The 27612-nt window shown below is 45.7% G+C and overlaps 1 protein-coding gene across 2 annotated transcripts in view; it reads right to left on the bottom strand.

The window, feature by feature from the left end:
• Positions 1–27276, bottom strand: part of Slc9a3 (solute carrier family 9 member A3) — a 46865-nt gene extending 19589 nt beyond the window's left edge. For both annotated transcript variants that reach the window (XM_075975687.1, XM_075975688.1), the window contains exon 1: positions 26960–27276. In XM_075975687.1, coding sequence (XP_075831802.1) covers positions 26960–27167 — 208 coding nt within the window. In that variant the 5' untranslated portion in view covers positions 27168–27276. The remainder of the gene's footprint in view (positions 1–26959) is intronic.
• Between the last annotated feature and the right edge of the window lie 336 nt (positions 27277–27612).

A 27612-nucleotide genomic window follows, 5' to 3' on the forward strand; every position in this document is an offset into this window, starting at 1 on the left:
TGACCCCAAAAACTCTACCAGAGAACTTCTACAGCTGATAAATACCTTCAATGATGTGACAGGATACAAGATCAGCTCAAAAAAAAATCAGTAGCCCTCCTATACACAAATGATAAAGAAGCTAAGAGGGAAATCAGAGAAACATCACCTTTCACAATAGCCACAAATCACATAAAATATAATGGGGTAATTCTAACCAAAGAAGTGAAGACCTATTTGACAAGAACTTTAAGGCATTGAAGAAAGAAATTGAAGAGGACACCAGAAAATGGAAGGATCTCCCATGCTCTTGGATGGGTAGGCTCAACATAGTACAAATGGCAATCCTACCAAAAGCAATCTATAGAGTCAATGCAATCCCCATCAAAAATCCAACACAATTCTTCACAGACCTTGAAAGAACAATAACCAACACCATATGGAAAAACAAAAACCCAGGATAGTCAAAACAATCCTGTACAATAAAGGAACTTCTGGAGGCATCACAATCCCTGACATCAAGCTCTATTACAGAGCTACAGTAATTAAAACAGCTTGGTATTGGCATAAAAACAGAGGTTGACCAATGGAATAAAATAGAAGACCCAGATATTAATCCACGCACTTATAAGCACCTGATTTTTGACAAAGAAATTAAAATTATACAGTGGAAAAAAGAAAGCATCTTCAACAAATGGTGCTGGCATAACTGGATGTTAACATGTAGAAGAATGAAAATAGATCCATATCTATCACCATGCACAAAACTCAAGTCCAAATGGATTAAAGACCTCAATATAAATCCAACCACACTGAACCTGACAGAAGAGAAAGTGGGAAGTAGTCTTCAATGCATGGGCACAGGAGACTACTTCCTAAATATAAACCCAGTAGCACAGACACTGAGAGCAACAATAAATAAACGGAACGTACTGAAACTGAGAAGCTTTTGTAAAGCAAAGGACACAGTCAATAAGACAAAAAGGCAGCCTACAGAATGGGAAAAGATCTTCATCAACCCCACATCAGACAAAGAACTGATCTCCAAAATATATAAAGAACTCAAGAAATTAGACATTAAAATTCTAAATAACCCAATTTAAAAATGGGATACAGAACTAATCAGAGAACTCTCAACAGAAGAATCTCAAATGGCCAAAAGATACTTAAGGAAATGTTCAACATCCTTAGCCATCAGGGAAATGTAAATCAAAACAACTTTGAGATACCATCTTATACCTGTCATAATGACTAAGATCAAAATCACCAATGATAGCCTATGCTGGAGAGGATGTGGAGTGAGGGGAACACTCATCCATTGCTGGTGGGAATGCAAACTTGTAAAACCACTTTGGAAATCAGTATGGTGGTTTCTCAGAAAATTGGGAATCAACCTACTTCAGAATCGAGCAATACCACTCTTGGGCATATACCCAAAAGATGCTCAATCATACTACAAAGCCATTTGTTCAACTATGTTCATAGCAGCATTATTTGTAATAGTCAGAACCTGGAAACAACCTAGATGCCCTTCAATAAAAGAATGGATAAAGAAAGTGTAGCACATTTACACATAAGAGTACTACTGAGCAGTAAAAAAAAAAAAGTGACATCTTGAATCTTGCATGCAAATGGATGGAATTAAAAAAACACTATCCTGAGTGAGGTAACCCAGACCCAAAAAGATGAATATGGTATGTACTCACTCATAAGTGGATACTAGCTATAAACTAAGGATATTGAGCCTATATTTCATGATCCTAGAGAAGCTAAGTAAAAGGTGAACCCCAAGAAAAACATATATAGATCCACCTGGAAATTGGAAACAGACAAGATCACCTGACAAAATTGGGAGCATAGGGGCGGGGGGAGAAGGGAGCATGGAAAGGGACGAGAAGGGGAGAAGGGGAGGGTTGAGAAAATCTTGAGGGAACAGGATAGTCGAGATGGAGGAACAGCAGATATGAGAGCAAGGAAAGAGATATCTTAATAGAGGGAGCCATTATAGGGTTAGCAGAAACCTGGCTCTAGAGATATTCCCAGAAACTCACAAGGATGACCCCAGCTAGGACCCTAAGCAATAGAGGAGATAGTGCCTGATCTTCATTTGCCCTGTAGTCAGACTGATGAGTATTTTAAATATCACCACAAAACCTCATCCAGCAACTGATAGAAAGAGAGGCAGAGACCCACATTGGAGCACTGGACTGAGCTCCCAACGTCCACTTGAAGAGTGGGAGGAATGAGAATTTGAGGAAAGAGGTCAAGACCATGATGTGTTCACCCACTGAAACAGTCTACCTGAGCTAGTGGGAGTTCACAAACTCCAGCTGTACTGGGAGGGAACAAGCACAGGGCCAAACTAGTCCCTCTAAATGTGGTTGACAGCTGCATGGCTGGGGAAGACTGAGGGGCCACAGGTAGTGGCACCAGGATTTATCCCTACTACATGTACTGGCTTTTTGTGAATCTATTCTCTTTGGATGTATACTTTGCTCAGCATAGATATAGTAGGGAGGGCCTTGGACCTTCCACAAAGCAAAGTGACTTACCCTCTCTTATGATTAGGGAGGGGTGGAGTGGTAGGGTATGTGGAGGGATTGGGAGGAAATGGGAGGAGGAAAGGGAGTGGGAACTTGAATTGGTATTTATTAAAGATCTAATAAAAATAAAAAAATGTGTATGTCCCCTAGCCCAACACTCCCACTCCCAAACATCCAAAATTCCTCTTGGGCCAAGGTGGTATGGTAACCAAATAGGGTCTGAACTCAGAAAAAGTACTTCCTGGTGAGGCCAATGATGGTGGGGGCCTGCAGGATGGATCCACCCTTCTGAACTGGATAGCCTTGACAGGGCTCCCTGGCTGGTTTATCCACAGGTAATTTCAGGGATTGCAGGGATCAGGTGGGCTCCTCCACCCTGTGGGTGGAGGTTGCTACTATCCTTAACCATGACAGACCTGAACTACATACAAGCCTGGAGAAAAGCAAATGTCAGATCAGGTTGGCACTACTATCAACCTTCTAGCCTATCACCAGAAATCACCGACATAACAGAGACTCAGTCACATCACTGGTTACCACCTGTAGTCAGCAGTCCAGACTCTGAGTTCCAGGGAGGGTCAGGTTTTAGCTGACATAGACAGATGGTTTGTGTTTAGGGGTTGGAAGAACTGCTTGTCTGTACCACACATCTTTCCTCATCCCGAGCACACATCTTACCAATTTGAATCAAGTTTCTCTTCTCTCCTCTGAGAGTTTCCACTATTATCAGGTGGAGTTAGCTGTGGGGCCTATCTCTTAATACTAAGGGCTTGACAAGACCACAAACAGGAGTATATGATTATATACGTGCCTGGGACAAGTATATAAGAAAAGGTACCAACTTAGAAGGAGGGAAGCTGCTGAAGGGTGTTGCCAGGGAAATTTCTTGATTCCATGGGCCCTGTCCAGGGTTATCCATACTTTTGAGGTACCAAGAACACTAGCAGAAATATATCTGGAGGATCTGATATTGCTGAGGTTTACAGGCTTAGATTCTCTCATAGGGTGCTGTCTCTAATCCAGGAAGAGGCCATGATGTGGATGAGAGGATCCTAGATATGTGCTGCCCACGGGAGTTGGGGACAAATATGTGTGACATCACCAGCTGCACACAGAAAGCTTGCATCCTCACTCTGGACCCTATGGCCATGGGCAAGGGCAGCCCAAGAATCCTAGCAAATTTTGATACCCAACTTGTAACTCCCAGACTCAATGGATCCTGAACCACCCTAGGGCTCTGCATTCTTAGACCCCAAGGAGTTGTACTGAGGAGTTCTTGTGAACCTTGGGAAGAAACTGTGATGCCAGAGGAATTCTACGAACCTGTGCCTTGGCTTTCCACCTCTCTGAGTCAGGATAAAGTTCCCATTCCCATTCTTCCTATAAACTATAATAGTTGAGCTCTGGGTTCAATGGCTCTCTTCAGAAATGTCTGGAGCCCCTGTTTCTGCAAAGATTGGCAGCAGCTGCTCCATGACCATAGTTTCCCATGTGTTGTGATTGTGGTTCAGTTTCTCCTCAGGGCAGAAGCCCTCCAATCCCACAGGACCCATGTACCAGGCTTACAGGAAGCTGTGTAGAAGCCACAGAGTCCATGTGCATGTCCTGCCTTTCTTCATACCCTGGGTTGGCCCCAGTTAGGGGGTCACATTTCTCCCATGCCCTACTAAGAGTCTCAGTTAGAAAGTCGGTGCCCTGTGCCCTTTGAGTCACTAAAGTCTGAGTCTTTTTGATGAAGGGTCATGAAAAAGGAACAGAAAACCTCTGAGATCTGACCACACCCAAACTGGGAGGTTGCCTTCTGCTCAGGACTTTGGTCTTTTCCTACACCTCTCTCCATAGTATAGACCACAATTATCTCACCTCTGTGAAGTTCCCTTTGACAGCTGAGACTAGGGATGGTACCAGACCATTCTTATCTCTAGAACAACAAGGCAAGTCTGCCCTTTAGACATCAGCAGCTAATCCCTTCTTTGTGGTTGCTGGTGACTGTAAGATCTCGACAACTAGAGTATAGGTGCATGGAAGACAGGCTGGCTTCAGAATTAAGCCCTGAAAATTCCAGGAAAATGGCAACCTCTTCACTTCTCTGAATATCCGTCTATGTGTGGTGTAGATGGGATGAAGACTACTTTTGTCCTTTGTCATCTCTGTGATAGAACGACCAAGTTTGAATATATATATTTCCACCCATGAAAGAAGCCAGAAGAGTGAAGGACAATACATTCTTAGGTCCAAAGTGTCTCCTGGAAGATCGTTGCTGCCCGCTGCCTACCTCACAGTCCAATATCTCACTGAGGACTAAAGCCTGCTTTCTTTTGCAATTTGTGGGTGCTAGCAGCTATCCTTTCATGTTTAAGATACTTTTGATCCTGTCTGTGAGCTGCTATTTACAGCATTTGATAGTTTATTCATTGGGATGCTAGTCCTTTACATAAACCGTGTTGTAAAATCCTGATCCCCTCCTCAATTGCCCACAGCCCTCTGTCCAAGCATGCCAGCATAGGCCTGCTGTGTCCTGGTTCTATCAGGGCTTGCCTTAAGGTATTCTGGGTAGTCTGTCCCTAGAACCTTAAGCAGACAGTGCTCCTGGTGTTTCAGAAAGGGCTCAGGCCAGTCTGCTCTGCTTATTTTATTTTTAATACTACAAGTTTTGTAAAAGACACATTTCATTCTTAAAAATAATTTGAGGGGGCTGAAGACATGGCTTAGAAGTTAGGAGCAGACTCTTCCAGAGGTCCTGAGTTCAATTCCCAGCAACTACATGGAGGCTCACAACCATCTGTAATGAGATCTGATGCCCTTTTCTGTCATACAGGTGTACATGCAGGCAGAATACTGTGGACATAGAAAGATAGAAAGAAAGAAAGAAAGAAAGAAAGAAAGAAAGAAAGAAAGAAAGAAAGAAAGAAGAGGAAGGGAAGGGAGGAAGGAAGGAAGGAAGGAAAGAAAGAAAGAAAAAGGGAGGGAGGGAGGGAGGGAGGGAGGGAGGGAGGGAGAGAGAGAAGAAGACCTGAGGGCAGATGTTAACATGAATGCCCCATTTTCCGCGTGTGGTTTTTGTTTCTCCCATTTCCAGGGAGCTTCCTGAACTCCAGAGCAGATGGCTGCCTCCAGGCACCTCCGTAGTCCCCCATGACCTGGTGAGGTGGAGGTACTGGCAGTGTTCCTGCAATGGTTTGAAATGGAGCAGCAGGCATCCACTCCTGGACTATCCCAGGTTTCCTCCTCTGTGCATCGTCCCTCCCATCATCTTAATTTCACTGAAAGTCTCCAGCCTTTCATCTTGCAGTTGTGTGAGCTGAGCCATCTCTCACTGCTTCCTATTATTCTTATTTATTTCTCAGCCTGATGTTGGTGAGCTCACACCCATTCTCAAAGCTCTGAAAATCATGTCCAGGTCATCATGTCTAGCAAAGGACTCTAGGTTCTGGAATCTACACATTGACCCTGTATCTCTTGTGACTCTGGGAGTATTTTCCCCCTTCCCCGGTTCGTGGTGAAACTAGTTGTCCCTGAGCAATCTCTGTGCATTGTGTTCCTGCCTGACTTGAACAACTTTCCTACTGATCTCAGCCACTTTTTCCAGGGCCCTGTGTGTTCTTCTGGGTTGGATGACTCCTCTACTCCTCATTCTCCTGTAGCCAGTTTTGCCATGACCACAGGGAAAATCTCAGAGATCTGTCTCTGGGCCTCACTGGCCCTGAATTGGCAATTGATCATTTCCTCTAGGCAGGTATCATCCTCACTCAGTGGAATTCCTGGTGGTTGGGGTCCATAGAGCCCACTGGGCACAGCCTAAAGCAGCCTAGTCTGCTGCTCTGTGTGTCCCTATGATTACCTCCCGAGCAGTAATCTGCATTGTAATTAGCTACTTAAGCCAAAGGTTCAATTGGCTTTAAGTAGCAATTTGCTGGTAGCTCGGCAATTACAGACATAATGGGCATTCTAGAAATTAGTAGGCCAGCTGCTGCAGGACAATCCTACAGTAAGTAGTCCCTGCTTCCTGTGCTGTAAGGGTGAAGTTCTTCTTTCGTTGGTCACACGAGTCTGATGTGTAGCAGGAGACATCCATGTACAGGAATGGCCCACGCTTGAGTTGTGGTCTGGGACTGCTTCTTCCAAGGTGCTGGGAGCATTTCTGGCGTAGTCTGTTGTTTTAGGGATGGGAATATAGGTCGCAGTTTGCGGTGGTGAAATGTACACTATACACAGGCCTTTCTTTCTTCCTGTACCTCTCTGCCCATATCACAGATGTGTCTATTATCTAATGCATACCTTCCATCCAAGAAGTAGGTGCTTCTGCCCTGTGTTGTGGCTTTAGAGAAAGAAAGGCAGGAGACAGACCTGGTGGGGCCTAAGGAGGAGGTTTCAGTGGCTCTTCACAATGGTCTTCGTCCGTGTATGATTTGTCCTTAAGTTGCCTGGAAGCCCACCCTTGGGGACTGGAAATACTACGCAGCATGGAAGAAGAATTTCTTCCCCACAGGGGAATGCGAGGCCTTCCACCAGCCCATTCCTGCACAGGACAGGAGCCGAGTGGCTGAGGACTAGGCTCATAATATGTTCTTCCACACTGAAGTTCTCAAGTACACTAGGCTGTTAGGGAAAGTGTGCCCTATAAGCTACAAGAGCTGTGCTGGGCTTTACATTCTAAACATACCCAAAGACTATGAGATAAAAGTTTGGTCCCCAGCATGGTGCTGTTGTGGAGTTTGTAGAAGGTAGAGTTAGGGAGACGCTGAGATCATTGGGAATCTAGTCTTGAGGGAGTTCATAACAGCCTTCTCTCCTTTGTTTTTTCCCTTTCATTTTAAAGATTTGTTTTATTTTTACTTGTGGGTATGTGTGTAACTGCATGTGTTTTTTATGTGAGCCATGTAGAGGCCAGAGGGCACTAAATACCCTAGAACTGAAGTTACAGGAGTTGGCAAGCCATCTGACATGGGTACTGGGAATGGAGTTTGAGTCCACTACAAGAGCAGTAAGTACTGTAACCCCTGAGCCATTTCTCTAGCCCCTCTCCTGTTTCTTTATGCCCCTAGCCATGAGGTTATAGGCTATAGGTTTGCTTGACCACATAACATGAACCATGATGCCATGGTTCAAGAGCAATAGGCCAGTCATGGCCTGGAACCTCCAGGGCCATGAACCTAAATAAGTCATTTATTCTGGTAGGTCATCTCAGGCATTTTTTTTATAGTTATGGGAAGCTTACAGAACAGCAGCAGAGATGTCCGAGACCTTAACACGGAGAGAACAAACACCTTGCTGCATTTACTGTCCCAGGATCTATCAGAATGTGTTCTTCTGGGGTTGGGGTCAGTTTTCTAACTGCCAAAGTCAAAACTAAAGCAAGCTTCATGGAAACAAGAGCCAATAAAGCAGGTAACAGGGAGAGGGTCTCTTAGAGAACTAATAAAATATTCTAGGAACAAGGAAGCCAGAGAGGACAGAGGTGGGCCTTGATCCCTGTGTCAGCTGAGGATATTGCACCAGAAGGTGTCATAGACAGACACCAAAGCCCATAAGTAACTTATTGCTGAGGCTCAGAGTCACAGTTAATTAGGCACAAAATGGCACAGCCATCTGATGGTGACAACAAATGCTTTAGTTATAATTACAAACTCTGTGACTGAAGTGAAAGGTCTAAGCGTTCATAAACAGACACTTTGGGACCAGACACCAGAAAGAGCAGACACTTCTCATGGAGACACTAGCGGACCCTGACCCCCTCACTGCTTGGCAATGCAGCTGGGGAAAGGCCTTGGTCAGGCCCAGAGTCAGCCCCACTGCCAAGGATCTTTCAAGGTGACAGGCAGATTTAGCTGAGTCCTTGCAAATGCAGCGGCACAGTAAATCCCTTGGTTTTACTTTAACAGGTACAAGCCTTAGAGAATTAAACTCTGCCTAACAGAGCAAATGGACCGAGCAGTGAAAACCTGCCCAGAGGAAAGGAGGAGAAGCGCCTGACACAAGGAGCCCCCTCTTGTGCCACAGAGCAGGTCAGGGTCAGACATGAGCTCACACATGAATGTGCAGTTTCTTGGGCTCACATGGACACGCAGAGATAAGCACATAAATGCCATAGGCACAGTCACACACTAGAAACAAGATCCTTAAGTGAACCACCAGAAAAAGCCCAGAGTCTGTAAAGCCAGGAAGTCCAGACCAGCTGCCTTGCTTAAACACAGAAAATCCCATTTTTCTGACCTCAATATTTCTTCTGTTTTCAGCTGTGTCCACTGGGCATCACAAGAATTTCAGTAAGTATGTCAGGTATAGCTCCAGGGCAGAAGGTAAAGATATTTATAGTCCACCTGGAGTCTAGCCAATTCCTCCTCCTGCTTGCATCCCACTAGGCAAGTACCTAGAAGTTCACACTGGTCAGGGTGGTCCTGGTTTCTCCTGTTGCAGGCAGGGAACCCCTCTGTGAGCCAGGCTTTCTTCAGGACTGAGCAATTCAGAGAACGACATTCTCAGGTCTAGCCCTGCTGCTTAGAACTGGCAAGGTATTTTCAACACTGTTAATTTATAAAACCTAGGAAAACACTGCTAATTTCTAAGTTGGTAAATTGTTGATGATTTTCCAGGAAAGCAGTGTCTCCTTCTACGCTAAGCAATGTTGAGCAACAGAAGGTTCTCCTGCACGTGTTCATGGGTTCTCTTCATTGACTACCAACTATGTAAGATAATATTTTGGCTTATCTTATGTCCTCATCACCATACAGTTCTATTTTACATCTACTAAAACTAATATTTTTGTGAAGTTTCTCAGATAGACTGAAGTGCAGATTCTTAGAGACCTCCTTCCCTTTGACCTGAACTAACTCAAAACCCTGTCTTCTGAGAGTCACTACACAAGACTGGAGTAGAGTGTTGACTTGAGCAGAATGCACGGTGACACATTTCATCAGAGCCTGGAGTTCAGAGTCAGGTGCAAGCACTGGTAAGAGTCCCAGAGCACGACTATCACCTCATCCTGTGCTCACCCTGTTTTCCGAGGGTGCTGCCTACCAACATGGCAGGCATCTACCATGTGGTAGATGTTTCTAATGGTTCTTATCACAGATGTGCCCCTTAACAGCATCAGGTAGCTGCTTATTAAGTGTACACAGTGGGAACAGCATGGGCCTGTGGCATAGTCAGAAGGCAGCCAGGTATCAGCTTTGCCCTCCTCTCCACAGTGTCTCCCCAGAGCCACCACACCTCAGCCTGCTCTGAGGTCATGTCACTCCTGCAGTCTACACTTACAAAAGATGGTGAGTTTCCAGGTTTACTTATGATCTCACAATTCACTGTAACTTCAAACCAGAGAGCAGGACTTTAATAATCATATCTAATGACTGGGTGTTGGAGCAGCTTCTATTGTTCCAATTCACCCACAAGGAACAGTTTCAAAATTTGAAATAAATATACAAACAACAGGTCAAAACTGGAGAGACATTCAAACCTAAGAAAGAACCAGCCTGGAGGCTTCCACGCCATCCTGAATCCTCCTAAGCACACATCCTAGCCACAGCTGAGCAACCGGACAAGCCTACCAGAAACCTTTGGCCACTGGCTGGAAAGCCAGAAGACAAAGATTCAAGCAGCTAATAAAAAGAGAGCAGCAAATCTCAGAAAGGAATGAGCTGGAGACAGAAACCCCAGTCAATTTCTGTAATTTCCTGTAAATACCAGTCACAATAAGAACAGATAGTAGTTGGAATTTCAGTCCACACAAAGGTCAGTTGCCTGGTAAGACCAACACCTCAAAACTCAGAGGGACACAGTAGCACACAGTCTCTGTGGGATATAAGTCACAATGTCTTGGACACAGTTATAAATCACTAGACATATAAAGAAGTAGGCAAATAGGACCAGCCATAAATAGCTGATGAGACTCTCACAGTGATGCAGATACTGGAACTATCAAATAAGGACTCTACAACAGCTTTAAAAATAGTTTAAAAACAGATTTAAAAATAAACAGCTTTAAAACTGGTTTAAAAAATCAGAGGAAACATAATTATTTTTCTAAAAATTGGCCAATCTGGGAATTAAAGTAGGATCTAGGTTAGCAATTTTCATTTGAAAGAAAAGTAGTAATGCCACAAGATTTATGGGACATTCAATTGATTAGCTCTGCAGAACACTGCTGTTTTGTATGTAAACAAAAAGGCAAGGCTATGAAGAGTTGTTCTAACAAAAGTTTATTTTAAAAAAATAGGTGGCTGGTTCATTGAACATGGTTTCTTGACCCCTAAGATATGTTATCAAAAACATTTATGGAAATTCTGGAGTTGAAGAATGCAATATCCAAAATAAAAATGTAGCATAGAAATGGTACAAGAGTGAGCGGTTTGAAGGCAGAGCAATCAGAGGTAAAAAGAGAAAACGCCCACATATTTGTTGGTTAATCACGAAGATGCCATGATCAACAGCGCAGTTTCAAAAGGAAATGTGTGTGTGGTCGGGGCTCTACAACGAAGGGAAGAGTAAGCAATGAGAGAATTCTGAAAAAAGAAAAATAGTAGCAGAAAATTGTCCCAACTTGGTGGGGGACATTCTTACAGAGTTGAGAAATTCTGCCATCTTCAAACACAGTAATTTTTTTTAAAAAAAAAATACACTCTATAGGATTAAATTCAATTAGTTAAAAACCAAAACTGAGAACATTGTAAATACATGTAATTGTTTCATTTTGTTTTTACCCCATCAAAGGATAGGAAAGGAACATGGGTCAGTTGTAAGTCTGTGGCCTCTCTTGTCTCAGAGATCATCTGTTTCCAGGGGCTGGTAGTTTTGACCAGGACCTGGAGCCTGACTGTGCAATGTGTCAGATGTCCTCAGGACCCCTCCACACTTCACTTTCCCCTCACTACACTATTAAAATACCACACTTTCAAAGCTGATGCTATGAATAGTGTTCTAGCCGATCACAAACACAGTAATTCTGTTTTCCCTTTGGTTTATCAACAACCACACAGCGCTGTGTGGAAGCTGCAGATGAACAGGACAAAGTCCCTCAAACTACTTGTAGGAAAGGTCATTGCCAGCACATCTTGCGTGGCTGGAACTTGGGCACAGGCACCCTCCACCCAAGGTGCACATACATCTCAATGATGTTGCAGAAATATTTTTGTACTTCCTGAAAACAATGGGCATTTCAGGAGAACTTGGAGATGGTTGGGATACTGACAGGCACACAGGTGTCATCTGAGGGCAGAGGCTGCACTCAGGAAGTCCCTTCCGCTGTCTTGGTTTCTTCTCATACATTTGAACAAATGGCTACCTGGAGGGCCTAAGGAGCTGGACACAGGAATCTAAAATGGACTGGGCTTTGGCCCACTGAGGTACCTATGATAGAGAAGTGGGGCTTTGACTTCTTAGTGGTGTTTCAATACACCATGCACCCATCAAGAAGGTACCTGCTCTGTGGCTCTTCCCTCATCCCCATATCTGGCACTCCCTGAGCACATAGTCCTCCAGGAGATCCCTGCTATTTATCATGGTGGACTGAGATGGCACTAAGGGAAGCCTGGGCTCTCGGATGGGAACTGTGGACAAGCCCTGGCTTTCTGAAGCAGATCCTTGGGGGCCTCAAGCACCTCAACTCCAATCTTCAGTGCTGACCAGGTTGCGTGTTTTAAATGTAGGGACTGAAAGCAAAGCCAGCTCCTAGTAACCCATGACATATAGCCAGAATGACTTTTTCCCATGTCCCTTAAGCTCAGAGCAGAGACCTCAGAGAGGTCCCTGTCTTCTTTTTCAAATAGACCTCCAAACCTGTCCCATCTGTGCCTACCAAGACCTCACCAACTCTGAGTTACCTGACCATCATCCCCCTAAGGGCAGAACTGACTCACAGGGTACCTGGTAGGGATTTTGGATAAAGAATATTGTCTTACAACTTTAAGATACCATCTTACACCTGTCAGAATGGCTAAAATAAAAAACACCAATGATAGCCTTTGCTGGAGAGGTTGTGGAAAAAGGGGGACACTCACCCATTGCTGGTGGGAATGCAAACTTGTGCAACCACTCTGGAAAGCAGTGTTTCGGTTTCTCAGGAAATTCGGGATCAACCTACTCCTGGATCCAGCAATACCACTCTTGGGAATATACCCAAGAGAGGCCCTATCATACAACAAAAGTATATGCTCAACTATGTTCATGGCAGCATTGTTTGTAATAGCCAGAACCTGGAAACTACCTAGATGCCCTTCAACGGAAGAATGGATGAAGAAAGTATGGAATATATACATATTAGAGTATTACTCAGCAGTAAAAAACAAGGACTTCTTGAATTTTGCATACAAATGGGTGGAAATAGAAAACACTATCCTGAGTGAGGTAAGCCAGACCCAAAAAGAGGAACATGGGATGTACTCACTCATATTTGGTTTCTAGCCATAAATAAAGGACATTGGGCTTATAATGCATGTTCCTAGAGAAGCTAAGTAAGAAGGTGAACCCAAAGACAAACACATAGGCATCCTCATGAATATTAACCTTCATCAGGTGATGAAAGGAGACAGAGACAGAGGAGCACGGGACAGAAATCTCAAGGTCCAAATCAGGAGCAGAAGGAGACGGAGCACGAGCAAGGAACTCAGGACCGCGAGGGGCGCACCCACACACTGAGACAATGGGGATGTTCTATCGGGAACTCACCAAGGCCAGCTGGCCTGGGTCTGAAAAAGCATGGGATAAATCCGGACTAGCTGAACATAGAGGACAATGAGGAATACTGAGAACTCAAGAACAATCGCAGTGGGTTTTTGATCCTACTGCATGTACTGGCTTTGGGCGAGCCTAGGCAGTTTGGATGCTCACCTTAGGAGACCTGGATAGAGGTGTGCGGTCCTTGGGCTTCCCACAGGTCAGGGAACCCTGATTGCTCTTCGAGCAGATGAGGGAGGGTGACTTGATCGGGGGAGGGGGAGGGAAATGGGAGGCGGTTGCGGGGAGGAGGCAGAAATCCTTAATAAATAAATAAATTTAAAAAAAATGCTATAGCTCTGAGGAAAACACACACACACAAAAAGAATATCGTCTTAGGTCCTTTTACACAGGTAATAGCATGAAGCTGAGTCAAGGGCCTTCGAGTTTGGAAGGGAACCCACTGCCAGGCTGGAGATTAGGGGTAAGAAGTAGGCAAGGCACATCAAGACTCTGTTGGTACAACCGAGCAACTGTGTACAGTGGTATAAAGACGTGGTAACTGAGCCCAGCTATGACGGCTACAACCAACATACATGAGGTTTGGAGGAGCAGAGTTCACAGCTAAGCCAACACGGGTGACCTGGCACCACCAGGACTTCCCTAAATCATGAAAAGTACCAGAGGCCAGGCAAGCCATGCCCACCTCCTTCTCAGAGTCTATCACGTCATAGGAAGCCACTGTGAGAGGAATATGGGCCTGACAGAAGAGTGACCCCAAGATCAAATTGATGTAAAATTCACTAAAGCTAATGATTCTTGATGGACAGGAGACACGGGTGGATGTTCTCAGAGCTACAAAGAGTGTACAAGCACAATCCCTGTTGGGGAGAAGCTATGACTCTTGCTGACCTTCATACCAGCAAAGCATTTTCTCCGTGGACGTCTTTTGTGCAGATAAACTGTGTGACAATATCCTAAGGCTGTTGTTCACTGGGCCTGTGCCCATTCACATGGTCATGCTCACTACCACCTGGGAGCACAACTTGTCTCCAAAGCCAGGACTTTGTCACCATTCATTTCCTGGACTCAAAACAAGAGCTCACCAGGACTACTGAGATTTGCTGTTCATATAGCACAGGATATATATGAGTTGGAACTCCAAAAATTAAAAAAAAGTCATAAAGTAGCCCACAGGCAAAGGCCTTCAGTGAGGGCAGGGTTTGGACACACTGGGCAATGGTATGTGAAAATATGTGTTAATGGAGGATTCATGCCAACAGCCCACCCTTCACCTAGTTGTTCCCCTGAGACAGATGGTTCAGAGACCAGAAGGACCTCCTGAGGGCCCCCACCAACACCTCCTGGGGCAAGGTGACCCTGCAAGGTACAAACAGCCCCTATCTGTGGAGCCAGAAGGGCACGGTCCCTGAACGAACATCTGAGGGCTCTCTGTTCCCAGGACTTGCCTGTCCACTATCTAATAGGCAGTTTTATCTTTGGATTTTATTTCCTGGTGTAAGATGACAATCTCATCTTTTCTGGATGTTGTGAAAATGAGAACTGGATCTCCAGATGCTTTACTTTATTTTTGAACCCAAAGAAAACAAAAGGGCAGAGGGCTTATTTGTTGTATTTATTTCCAATGATTTTACATAGGCCTAAGAGAAGTAGGGAGTTTTCCACAAATACCACACTGACATACCCCTGTTCTGTGTTCCAATGAGGTTTCATGCCCCCAGCACATGGTCCAGCCCAAGACTTACTCTGAAAACCTCAGGGAATTGCAGTAGATGCATGGTCACCCAGTAATGGGCTGGAGTGGAGAAACACTGGACGCTAGCACACTGGGCAAAGGGGTTTGACACTGAGAGGAGGTCCTGCAGCATTTTGTGGGGAGGCAGGCAGAGGGATCGACAAAGAAAGCAAAAGAGAAGAAAGAGAAATGGGAGAGGGAGGGGAAAGAGGCCTCTTACAAGTTAACAACACAAGATTAGTAATTTAAAAAATCAGCTGAAGACCTGAAAGATGAAATTAAGAAATCCTAACAGAAAAATAGAAGAGAATACATAAGTTGAAGAGCCATGCTTCTAGACTAAACAGCAGAAAATATATGACCTGCCCCCAACATACTGTTATAAACAGAGTGGATACTACTCCATGGAGAGGAATCCCTGTACAGAGAAGGCTGAGCAAGGCTTCCAAAGTAGAAATAAACCATGAAAGAAGTCATGCAGTGTCTCAAACTCCACACAGAAAAGCACTTACATCTGCACCTCTTTGTCCACAGAATGGCCAGATTATAACACCTCAGTGACCACCAGGTTGCTTCCTAGTCCTGGCCCTGTGGCCCTGACCAAAAGGCTAAGGGAAAGCTTCAGAAGAAAATACATTAAAGAGAGGGATCTTAATACAAAAGCATAAGATGCAAAGATGGCCCATGTCAATGGGGACAGTGTCAGGGGACCAAGCAAGGCTGGGTAAGGAGACTCTGGGTCTCTCAAGAAGAAAACAAGAGAGCCCCCACCTCAAGCAGAGCACAGCAACATTTGGTGTGTGCAAAAATTCCCTGACCAGCACATAGTTCACAGCCAAGTCCCTTAAGGCCTTGTTTGCTGATATCAAGAGTCTGTCACAGGTGATATGACTGTCTATGTGGAAAGCCCCAAAAAATCAACAAACGATTCTGAAATGAATGCGTGACTGCAGCAAGGTGACAGAATGCGACACTCACACACAATGCGTGACTGCAGCAAGGTGACAGAATGCGACACTCACACACAATGCGTGACTGCAGCAAGGTGACAGAATGCGACACTCACACACAATGCGTGACTGCAGCAAGATGACAGAATGCAACACTCACACACAATGCGTGACTGCAGCAAGATGACAGAATGCGACACTCACACAATGCGTGACTGCAGCAAGATGACAGAATGCGACACACACACAATGCGTGACTGCAGCAAGGTAACAGAATGCAGCAAGGTGACAGAATGCAACACTCACACACAATGCGTGACTGCAGCAAGGTGACAGAATGCGACACACACACAATGCGTGACTGCAGCAAGGTGACAGAATGTAACACACACACAATGCGTGACTGCAGCAAGATGACAGAATGCGACACTCACACACAATGCGTGACTGCAGCGAGGTGACAGAATGCAACACTCACACACAATGCGTGACTGCAGCAAGATGACAGAATGCGACACTCACACACAATGCGTGACTGCAGCAAGATGACAGAATGCAACACTCACACACAATGCGTGACTGCAGCAAGATGACAGAATGCGACACTCACACACAATGCGTGACTGCAGCAAGGTGACAGAATGCGACACTCACACACAATGCGTGACTGCAGCAAGGTGACAGAATGCGACACTCACACACAATGCGTGACTGCAGCAAGATGACAGAATGCGACACTCACACACAATGCGTGACTGCAGCAAGGTGACAGAATGCGACACTCACACACAATGCGTGACTGCAGCAAGGTGACAGAATGCGACACTCACACACAATGCGTGACTGCAGCAAGATGACAGAATGCGACACTCACACACAATGCGTGACTGCAGCAAGGTGACAGAATGCGACACTCACACACAAAGTCCACTACTCTACATACCAGCAAAAGAACATGACAAAATCTGAAATTTAAAACACTCTGCTATATACCTTACCACAAAACTGAGACATAAATCAACCTCACCAGAAATGTCAAGATACGCATTACAAAAGCCATAAACCTTGATGGACTAAATCAGATGACAATAAATTAGGATGTTACATGTTTGTGGATTAGAAGTCTGAATTTTGCCAAAATGTTGGTTCTTTCTGCTTCATTGCAGCAAGTTACTTTGTGAATTCAGACATCCTGGTCTACATGCATTTGCAGAGGCAGAAGCCCAGGAACAGGTGCTCAGTGATGAAGGAAAACAGGTGAAGCTGACACCACAATTGCCTGAACCGTTGCAGTGAGGCTTAGGAACTGCCCCGGAGAGCAGACAGATCACCGCCAAAGACCGAGAGAAGGCAGAGAAGCATAGAAACTCAGCAGAGAGAGTAAAACGCAAAATTTTACAATTTCTAGAAGAAAATAACATGGAGGGGAGAGAGTCTAGAATATCTCAGGTTAGTGATGACTCTTTCAATAAAACATGGCACACAAAAGAAAAAATGGATAAGTTGTACTTCACTAAAATTTAAAACTTTGGAAAGCTAGGGATGTCAGTCCTTAAAGAAGCACTTGCTGATAATGCATGAAGCCTTGAGTTCCAATCCCTTACTACCCCCCCCCCCACAATTAAATTAATTAAAAACTTGGGAAAAATCTGTGACTGTTCACCTGACAAAAATTAATATCTATAACATATTTAAAAACACCAAAAGAACTTCTTAAAAGAAGAACAAGTGGCCAATAAATATTAACACATAAAAAAGTTCAATATCCTTAACTATCCCTTAAACACAATTAAAACTACATTGAGATTCCATCTTTCTCTGTTCAGAATGGTAATCAAAAAAACAAGCAACAAATACTTCATAGGATGTCATGGAAAAGTAACCCTAATACACTGCTAGTGAGAATATAAATTTGGCAGTCATAAAAATGTGGTACATAAATGAAGTTTCATAAAGCCATAAAAAAATTAAACAATATGGAGGAAAATAGATAGAAATGGAGATCATATTAAACAAAATAAGCAAGACACAAAAAGACAAATAGAGCATTTTTCTCTAACATGGTGTGATAGTTAATCTTGACTGTCAACTTAGTGGGATTTAGCTCCTCTAGGAGGCATATCTCTGGGAGTGTCTGCGAGGGTCTTTCTAGAGAAGAAAGACCGGCCCCAAATGTGGGCAACACCATTCCAAGGGCTGGAGAAAGTGGTCTGAGCACCAGCGTTCACGTCTCTCTCTCTGCTTCCTGGCTGTGGATGCAGGGTGACCAGCTGCCTTACATTGGCATTGCTGTGCCTTCCACATCATGGTAGAACGTACCTTCAAACTGTGAACCCATACACCTTTCTTCAAGATGTTTTTATTTTGAGGCATTTTGTCACAGAGATGTGAAAACTAACTAATAAATACATACAGATTCTCAAATTTTTATGGCCTGTAACAAGAAGATAAGCAGAAGACTTCCCACCAGTAGTGGGAATGGAAAGGGGGTTACAAGAGAGGGCAATTGGGGATGGGTAAGCCAAGTACATAAAATATATGTGTGAAATTGTCATAATAAAACTCATTGTTTTGTACTTTAAATTTATGTTAACTTTATAGGGTGAGATAAATAAAACAGTTATCTAGAAATTTGAAAATTAGAAACATTTATTTTTAAAGGGACAGGTTCTAACTGCCCATAGCTCAGACTGACCTCAAACTCATCATCTTCTTGCTTCAGGATCCCAAGTGCTAGGATTACTGCCATGTGCTGTTTCCAGCTAAAATTAAGAACTTTTGCCCTGCAAAAGGCACTCTTAAGAGAATTAAAAGGTAAGAGGCTGCCCTGGAGTGGAGTTGATATAACCAGGATCACTCCACTGAAAAAACTAATTTTCCCCCTCCTCTCAGCTATCAATGCAGACAGCTTCTTGGTTAGGTTGGGACTTTGCACTCACTTCCCATTCTCCACGCTGAGATTTTATCTGTGCAACTGTCACAGTCTCAGTAAGCATAAATGTGCATCAACCCTGTTGTGTTTGGAAAACGCTGCTTCCTTGGAGTCACCCACCACCTCTGCATCCTCGTCTGCATAAACCCTTGAACCCTGAGGGTAAGGATATGATAAAGACATCCCATTTAGGGCTGAATGCTCCAAAGTAAGACTGTAAATTCTTAAACATATAACAAGTGGAGTCTACAGAATGGTTCCATTGGTAAAGGCGTTTTGTTCCTAAGCCTGATGACTTGAGTTTGATCCCTGGAACACACAAAAGAAGGGAACTGAGTCCTGAAAGTTGTGATGTCATCTCCTCACATGCACTGTGGCATGGGCACATACCCCAGCCACTGAACACACAAAAACATATGAACACATACACACACAATTTAAACTAAAAATATTAACTTTCCTATAGTTGGGATCAAGATCCCACACTGTGGATTTGGGTTATAAACAGCCAAACACAGCCTTGTGGCTCTCGCAGCCCGCCCATTTGTGCGCAGACTCTTCCTTTGGTAGCACACCTGGGGCTAGTCTGTCCTCACAGTGAGCACTCAAGACAGCACCCAGCAACAGTACCTTGTGTGGGAGGTACTGTGTCCTCAGGAATAGACTGCCCTCAAAGCTCATCTGTTCTTTGTGAATACCCACATTCACCTTCAAATCTCAAGAAACAGAAATAAAAACTGAAAGTTGGGCTGGCAAGATGGCTCAGCAAATAAGCCTGCTACCAAGCTTGAGAATCTGAGTTCTATTCTGGAGACTCAAATAGTGGAAGGAGAGAACCAACTCCTAAAAGTTGTTCTCTGACTTCCACACCCATGAATGCACGCAAACACATGCACACACACACACACACACACACACACACACACACACACACACAGATACACACACATTTTATAAAGAATGAAATACTTTTTGCTGCATTTATTTGTTAATTTCATATGTGAGTGTGTGTGTGTGTGTGTGTGTGTGAGAGAGAGAGAGAGAGAGAGAGAGAGAGAGAGAAGGGAGAGGGAGAAAGAAGAGAAAGAGAGAGAGAGAGTATTAGGACATGTAGAGGTCTGAAGATAATTTTCAGGAGTCAGTTCTTGCCTTCTACCATGAGGGCCCCAGGAATGGAACTTGGGTTATCGGTCTTTTTAAAAATCAGGTAGTGAGCATGTAAAGGTGTTTGCTGCCCAGCCTAATGGCCTAAGTTCAATCCTCAGGACCCACATAGTGGAAGGAAAGAACTGACTCCAAAGATGTTCTCTGACCTCCACAAACGTTCCTTAGCATACATGCATACAGTGTCCAGCTTGGCAATGGTGTTTCTAGCTATTGTGTGACTATCTTGACATTTTTGTTTATTGGCTACCATTATGTTCTGTAACCCTCTCAGACACCAGGTATCTTGTAAGTACCTCATCTGTTGAGCTCATTTCTTACTCCTCCATAGAGAGATGCAGATGCTGGCTCATGTCCTGTGAAATGCCTAGGGCATTGGGGAGACAGGAGCTTATCCCTGTACAGACAGTGGAACCAGGCTGCCGTGAGCGCTTATCAAATGCTGTGACATCTACAGGTAGGAACCAGGAGTGTCCAAGTCCAGGGTGGGAGGCACATCACTGACATCTGTGTTTCTAGGAGCCCTGAATGCACAGTGCCTCCTTGGAGAATATGCATCCATCTTCACTTGTCCCTCCCTGAAGTCCTGGAGCTCTACTCCCAGCCCAAAGTCCTCTCAGAATTTCTAATTTTAGAGGCTGGAGTCAGCTCCATGGACTGACCTGGATGGGGAACACTGGTCTCCTAGATGAGATAAAGAAATGGGCCCCAGACATGGCACTTCCTGGGCAAAGTATGCTTACATGCTCCTTCGACAGAGTCTAGGTGTGGGGGCAAGAACATGAGCAGTGTGAATATGCACGTGCAAAATCACCCACACTTACATACACACAGGTGGTCGTGTGTGCACCCACATGCTCAGCATAATCAGTAATGAGTCTGTGCTCTTTGCACACACAGGCACACTTCCTAAGAGGCTTATGGTGGATCCACATCTCACTAGCTGGCTTATACCCTCCCTCCCCACTTCTTCCAGTCTTCCTTGCTAGACTGAGATAAGCCACACTGCTTCCACCCTGCAGCTGGAGCGCTCCAAGTTCCAGGGTCCTCATTTTCAAAGGAGAACTTGTGTTCACTTCCCTGTATTACTGTATCCTGGGTAGCTGCCCCCCAAAGTTCGAGGCTCAGGAGGCCCAGAGAGGGCTAGCGGAAAGGCCTAGATGATGCTAACCTCTATTGACTCAGATTGAGGGACACAAAGCAGTCCCAGAACATCAGGAGAGCTGCTATGGGTCCTTGTGAACAAGCCTGTGCCAAATCTAACACAAAGCCTTCAGCAACTAGTGATTTTCCACTTTTCATTTTCTTCAAAAAAATCCTTAAAAACAGGCTTTTTAACATTCCCATTTTGCCTTGCAAGAAACTCTTTCCCAGCAGAGAATACAAAACTAACTGGACTTTGGCACATCAACTCAGCAGGTGGTAAATCCTGCAGATTTCCCAACTTACCCAGGAGGGGAGAGAGGACCAGGCCACTTCACCTCACTGGATACTTCCCTATTCAGAGACAGCTTGAAAATCTGACCTGGAAATGATGCAGGTTTTGTTCTCATCTAGAGATCGCTCCCAGAGCTGGATTGCTAGCTCTACACAAAGCCTTCAGGATACTTGTCTAGGGAAGTGAGGAGCTGGGTGTTCTTCAGGGGGCCCCAGGCAAAGTCCACACCCTTTACCCAACCATGAGCTCCTCCATCTGTCCCTGACCACACCTCCTCCAATCAACAATGCAGCCCCAGTGATAATGGTCCTGATCGTTTCAGAGTTTGCCCCCCCTCTTCCCCCACTTCTTGGGTCTCTAGGGCTTTAACTTGTCCAGTCCCTTTACTCTGAAGTTTTCCTTACTGTGTCTAAGATGACAACTCCTTCTGCAATTATAGCAGCTCTCCAACCCCTCAGTCTGAACTCTGTCCCCTGTAGCCAGCAGTCTGAGGGCTCTCCTTCAGATAGGAGATCCTTCTTAGAGAAATGGCACTCAGCGAAAGACATGGACAAGAGGAACAACCATCTAGAAGCAAAAGCCAATGTACACAAGCCTGACAGACCTCATCTGTCCAGATGTTAGATTGCTTTGCCTGCCACGCCTGAATACGTGTTGTCACCAGGGATGCCATGCACAGGAAATTGGGTGGAAGTTTGGGGAAGAATGTGACTAAGGACTTAGGAATCTCTTCCTTGGACTCAGGACCAAATGGGTGCTGGGAGTTTAAGGTAGGAAAGCCAGGTTCATCAGCATGTCATTTACTCATCTTTGTATGAACATATCCATGTATCCAACCAGTTGTTCATGCCCAACCTTGCATGTATTTACTCCTAAACCTGCAGAATCCTTGCTAAGTGCAGACAGGTTAGCCACCAGAGACTCAATAAGAACATACTGCACATTTACTTGAATCAAAAGAGCTTGGAGTTAAGGAAGGTATCCTCAAGAGCTGAGGGAGCCTAGGGATTTCTAAGCTGGGAAGCGGTGGGGTAGTAGGTAGCTGGGTGTGGAGGATAAGGCTAGGGATGAAGGAGGTAGAGTCTGGGCTCCAGCTGGAGTTAAAGAAAGACTTAGCTAGAACTCAGCAGGCACTCAGTTCAGAGCCTTGAAATGCTCACTGGCAGGCCTCCCCTTAGTCCAATGCCAGTGATGGCATTCGACTGTACTAGCTATTGATTCCTTAAGGCAGGGCCAGGCTAGGGAGAGCTGGGGAGCATTCTAAATTCACCAGTACTTGCCAATCCATATCCCTGGCTAGAGGTCTGAGAAGAGAAGAGCAGAAAGAGAAGGGAGATGAGATGAGAGGAGAGAGAGAGAGAGAGAGAGAGAGAGAGAGAGAGAGAGAGAGAGAGAGAGAGAGAGAATATTTAGGGGTGTTGTTTAGCCTCAGCACTGAGATGTGGCGCCCTAAAACATGGTGTCCTGAGCCTTAGTAGCCATGACACAGTGATCCCAGGGACCTCCATGTCCTACAACACAGAAGGTTAAAAGCTTTTTTCTAAGGGAAGCTCCAAACCCTGGGGCTGGGTGGAGAAAGGACAGCTGAGTGGATCCTAACCTTGGCAGGCTCATTGCAAACACACCAAGGACCCTATGAGAGACTTATGACATACACATCCATAGAAACCCTGATTTTAAAACACCCCAAAGAAACCTAATTGGAAATCTCAACATACGACAGACTATAGGGATAGAGCCATGACATGAAGCCAGCTAAATGACTAGGTTGCCAGGGCGCAGAGGTGGTGTAGCAGTCTGGCTTGTTACAATGAGCAGTTTGTTGAGGGCTGGCAGGATGCTTGTGCCCCACAATGAGGCTTCCCAGAACAAGAGTCCCAGAGGGCCTAATGTTCTCTCTAGAAAGCAGCAGGTACACATAGGCAGGACTAGCCATTGAGGGGTCCATCCCTGCAATGCTACCGTACTTCCTAACCTTTCCTCTTTCCTCAGACGCTTCAGTTTCAAATGCTGCATGGTATTACAGCTCAAGCAACTGTCCAGGGGCAGTTCCCCAAAATAAGATTTTATACCTTCAATGACTCTCAGCAGATTTTAGAGAAACCCCTCAGCCACATGAGTCTCCCACTGTCTCTGCCTTGCTGACATGGCCCTCACACTATTCTGTTCTGGTCTGAGAGGCTCTTGTTTCTTTACTGATGGGACTCAGCTGGGATTTATCACTATTACTGCCTGGAAGGCCTGGGGGATATCATTTTTATCCCCTACAATCACCTCCTCCTATTCTTTCCCGTCTTTTTCATCAACCTCTAGTTCCCTCTCTGGCTTTAGCCAGAGGCAACTCTGCTCCTAGCACAGTAACAAGAAACCAAAAGCTGTATGCTGATAACCCTGCTTTAGTCTTTTCCTTCCAGTAAGTCTGAAGCCCAGAAGAAGTTCTGATTGCTCTCCCCACAGCCTGTTTGGTCTTATATTCTGTCTTTTAACCAAAACAGTGGTCTGAGAAGCCAGTCATGACTGAGGCCCACCCTTGACACAACTTCAGCAAGGACCAAAGTCCTCTAAGGCCTGCAGGTAAGGAGGTTCTGTCTTCCCCTAGCATTGCATTGGTCTCTTCCCAGATTCTTTTTAGTTTCTCCTCATCCTTTCCACAAGCTCCCACTAGCCCCTGCTTCTAGTCTGTCTTCAACGTCTGATCCACCTCCCTTGGCATCCCTTCAGACTTCTGACCCTGCCTTCTCCTGCTCCCTTTTATTCCATTGCCACCCTACTTCTCTCTTTTCTTTCTTCCTGAAGGACAACTTCCTACTGTGTGCTCCTGAAGCTGCCCGAGTCCACCCTAGATGAAGTCTGACAGCTACTGCTGCCTGTGCCCTGACATGGGCTCTTGTAGCATAGCACCTACCCAGAAAGGAGCACCTCAACCACTTAGGGTGGACTCTGGTCTTCTACCACAGACAATACTCCTCTCCCCCCACCCCAGACACAAGCAAACACAAATAAAAATAAGATAAATATAAAACTATCCTAAAAAATGAAATACCTGCTGCCTGGCCCCTTCTCAGTCTTCCACTCCTGTGCTGTACACAAGCACCTTGCCTCCCTCAGTCACCAACCACAATAATCACGTGACCTGTGTTCTAGGGTCCATGTCGTACTCCTGAGCTAGGTCAAAACCAGCTAGAAGAATTATGACCTTACAAGGTTGGGCTAGGAGTTAGAAACAATCAGAAGAAAACATGAATCCTATCAGCATAAGACCTTCCCACCCTCTCCTGGAAAGCAGTTTCTGTACAATTTGAGGGTGAAGCAGTGTGGACAGACCTAAACATTTTTTTAGAATACGTGGGACTTAACCAGTGAGAGCCATGCCCTTGTCTGGGAGCTGTGGAGGAGTCAGCTATACTACCCAAGTTCACATATGTGTCAGCCTTGTGCCTATCTATGTTGAGGACAGAGTTATGTGTGAGGTGGATGGGATGGGGCTTCTGAGGTTGGTTGGACAGGGAGGGCATCTGGGAGGTTTCTGAAGAACAGGTCAAAGTCAGCAGGGATCTGGATAAATCCAGAGTTCACAAGCAGAGGGAAGGGTTGTAAGGCAAGAGTTGGGCATGGGAGTCACTGCCACCAAGAGGTTGGTTCTTAAAGCCAGGCAGAGTAGAGTTGAACCTGCAGAGTGTTTCCCTCAGCTTCTCTCCCTCGTGCCTCTGTAATAGAATTTAAGGGTGGACAATGGGTGCCTGGTAGGGTCCTATTAGAGTAAATCCACTCCAAGAGCTAGTACTGGGGAATATTTGCTGCAACTGCCTATTGTTGGGATAGAAAGGGATGGAACTTGGGGCAGAGGCTTTAGCCCTTAGAGGAGAGGGTCTTGTGGACCGATGGAGTCTTAAAGGTACAGAGATGTCTGCTACCTGGTGTGCAGCTATATCTGAGGAACCTCTGTGGAAAAAAAAAAAACCCAGTGCCATATTCTTCACTGAACATGCCGGTGACTTGCAGTAGAGGGCAGGGAGTGGGCCAGCAAGGGCCAACACCTGCAGGTTTAAGCAGGGAAACATGTTGGAGGACAAAGCAGGATTGGTGGGGGTACTTGGAAAGATTGGTGAGAGCCACTCAGCCACCAGGAGGCCTTGGAGACCTGGGAAGGGCCAACTCTGTAAGTTCTAGAAGTCAGGAGTGAGGTAAAATTGAATAACAGGGAACACCTGGGCCCACTAGACTACTTAAGACAGAGATGTCCTTCTGCAGAGCTGCCTGTCCACTAGTGATCCTCTTAATGGTGGCCAGTCCTTTGGGGGCAAGTTCATGTCCCCTAGAGAGCTGCAGAACTATAGCCCTTAGGGGCCAGGCTGCCTCTTAGTCAGTGTGCTAGCCTAGTACAAAGCATTGCAGAGAAACCTGGCTGCTGCTGAGCTGAGACACTAAGCTCCAAATCTATACTCCAGGGCACAGAGATAACACAGAAAGTACACAGACTGGGGATGTTGCAGCCCACGGAGAAGCAGGTGAGCTTGTTGAAAGGGCCTCCTGGGGACCTCCCTGGCCTTTCCTGGACAGTCTGTATGAAAAAGTCATTAGTGTCTTGTCACAGCAGCAGACAGCACAGACCTTACTGAAAAACTCAATCAGACAGTGTCTGTGAGGACAACCAAGTGCTAGATCCACAGGCTAAATAGACAGGAAGAGGCAGCAAGAAGTACTGGAAGAAGAAGACGAAGATGGAGAAGAGGAGGAGGAGGAAGAAACAGCACCTTCACTAACTAGGTGCTCTGAGTCTGAGCTCTCTAAATGTTCTCTCTACAGCTCACCCCTCCTTTGTCCTGCTAAAGAGGCATGCTTCCTCCCAGGTCTTTGGAGGGGCTTTTTCTGCCTCTTCTATTGCAGAACCCCAAAGGAAACTGGAAGGCTAGGATCTCTGCATCTGTTCTTGCTCTCCTCACACAGGGGTCTAGTAAATTTCACAGAGACCACATATCACTACCTCCAGAAAGATACTGAAGCTTTGATCCTCCTAAAAATTTTTAAGAGGTCTGACCTTCCTCTCTCCTTGCTAGGTACTTTTTCAGTCCCACTTTCCAGATTCACTGAGTCAGCTATGAGAGGAGCACCATCCTCCTCTCCAGACAATCCATGAGTTTTCGTGGATTTAATCAAAAGCGATTTATTGAAACCCTGTCTCAAACAACAACAACAAAGCTTATTTATTTATTTATTTTTACTATCTGGAATGAGACTTCATACCGGTGCCACTTACACTCAGTGCAATACCAAGCCCCAAGGTACCCAGCAGGGCAGCTAACTAGAGAAGGATTTGGGCAGAGCAGTCATTCTGAGCCTGCGACTGTGGGCGACACCTGCCCTGTAGGACCAGAGTATGATGCTTTTGGGTGTGCTTCTCCAACCAACACAGGCACCAACTCTCCCTGGATGTGCCTCTTCCTCAGAAAGGAATAAATTCTAGGGCAAAGACAGGTGGTACAGACTCTAAGGGCTTAACTAAGACTCAATCATGGGATACCGTGATCCAAAAATCCCCGGGCCGCTTACCGATTTTGGCCAAACTAGCCACTAGGATCCAAAGCGCGATGATGTATGGATCCTGGACGTGGTGCCATTTGAAGGTGACCACCTGGAAGCTCTCGTCTGCGCTGGGTTCTGCCTCAGAGGCTGTCGCCCCTCGCAGGCTGGTCAGCGCCAGCACCAGCACCAGCGCCAGCAGCGGCTTCCAGCCTGGTTCCAGAGCCGGATGCCACATTGCGGCTGCTCAGCTTTGGGAGCCAACACGCATACCGTGGTGAGTCCCTGCGTTCTCTGTCCCGGCGCTCAGCGCGATCCGGGAGCTGGCAACAGTCAGGTCCCCAGACAGCCGGGGTGGCCTTTAATCCCGCTGCCCCCTCCCGCGCCAGGGCGGGGCTTTCCCGCCCCCGCTGCGCACACGTGAACGCAAACAGTTCAGCCTTAGAGGCACTCACGCCGGCCCTGCTCACACCCACCTAGTCGCTTGGGCCCCTGCCTGGAAATCTGGGCTCTCAGGGTGCTGCGTACTCCTGAGCTAGCAGCCAGGACCTGTGGATTTGGAGGTCCTCGAGGTCGCTCGCCCCCAAGGTCGAGCAGCACCCAGCCCACTGACAACTGCTTCCCTCCGGGCCGAGCGCAGCGTGAGGCCAGACAGGTCACTGCCTGACTCTACCTGATAAATG

The sequence above is a fragment of the Microtus pennsylvanicus genome, chromosome 6 (genome assembly GCF_037038515.1).
Source record: "Microtus pennsylvanicus isolate mMicPen1 chromosome 6, mMicPen1.hap1, whole genome shotgun sequence".
Taxonomy (NCBI): Eukaryota; Metazoa; Chordata; class Mammalia; order Rodentia; family Cricetidae; genus Microtus; species Microtus pennsylvanicus.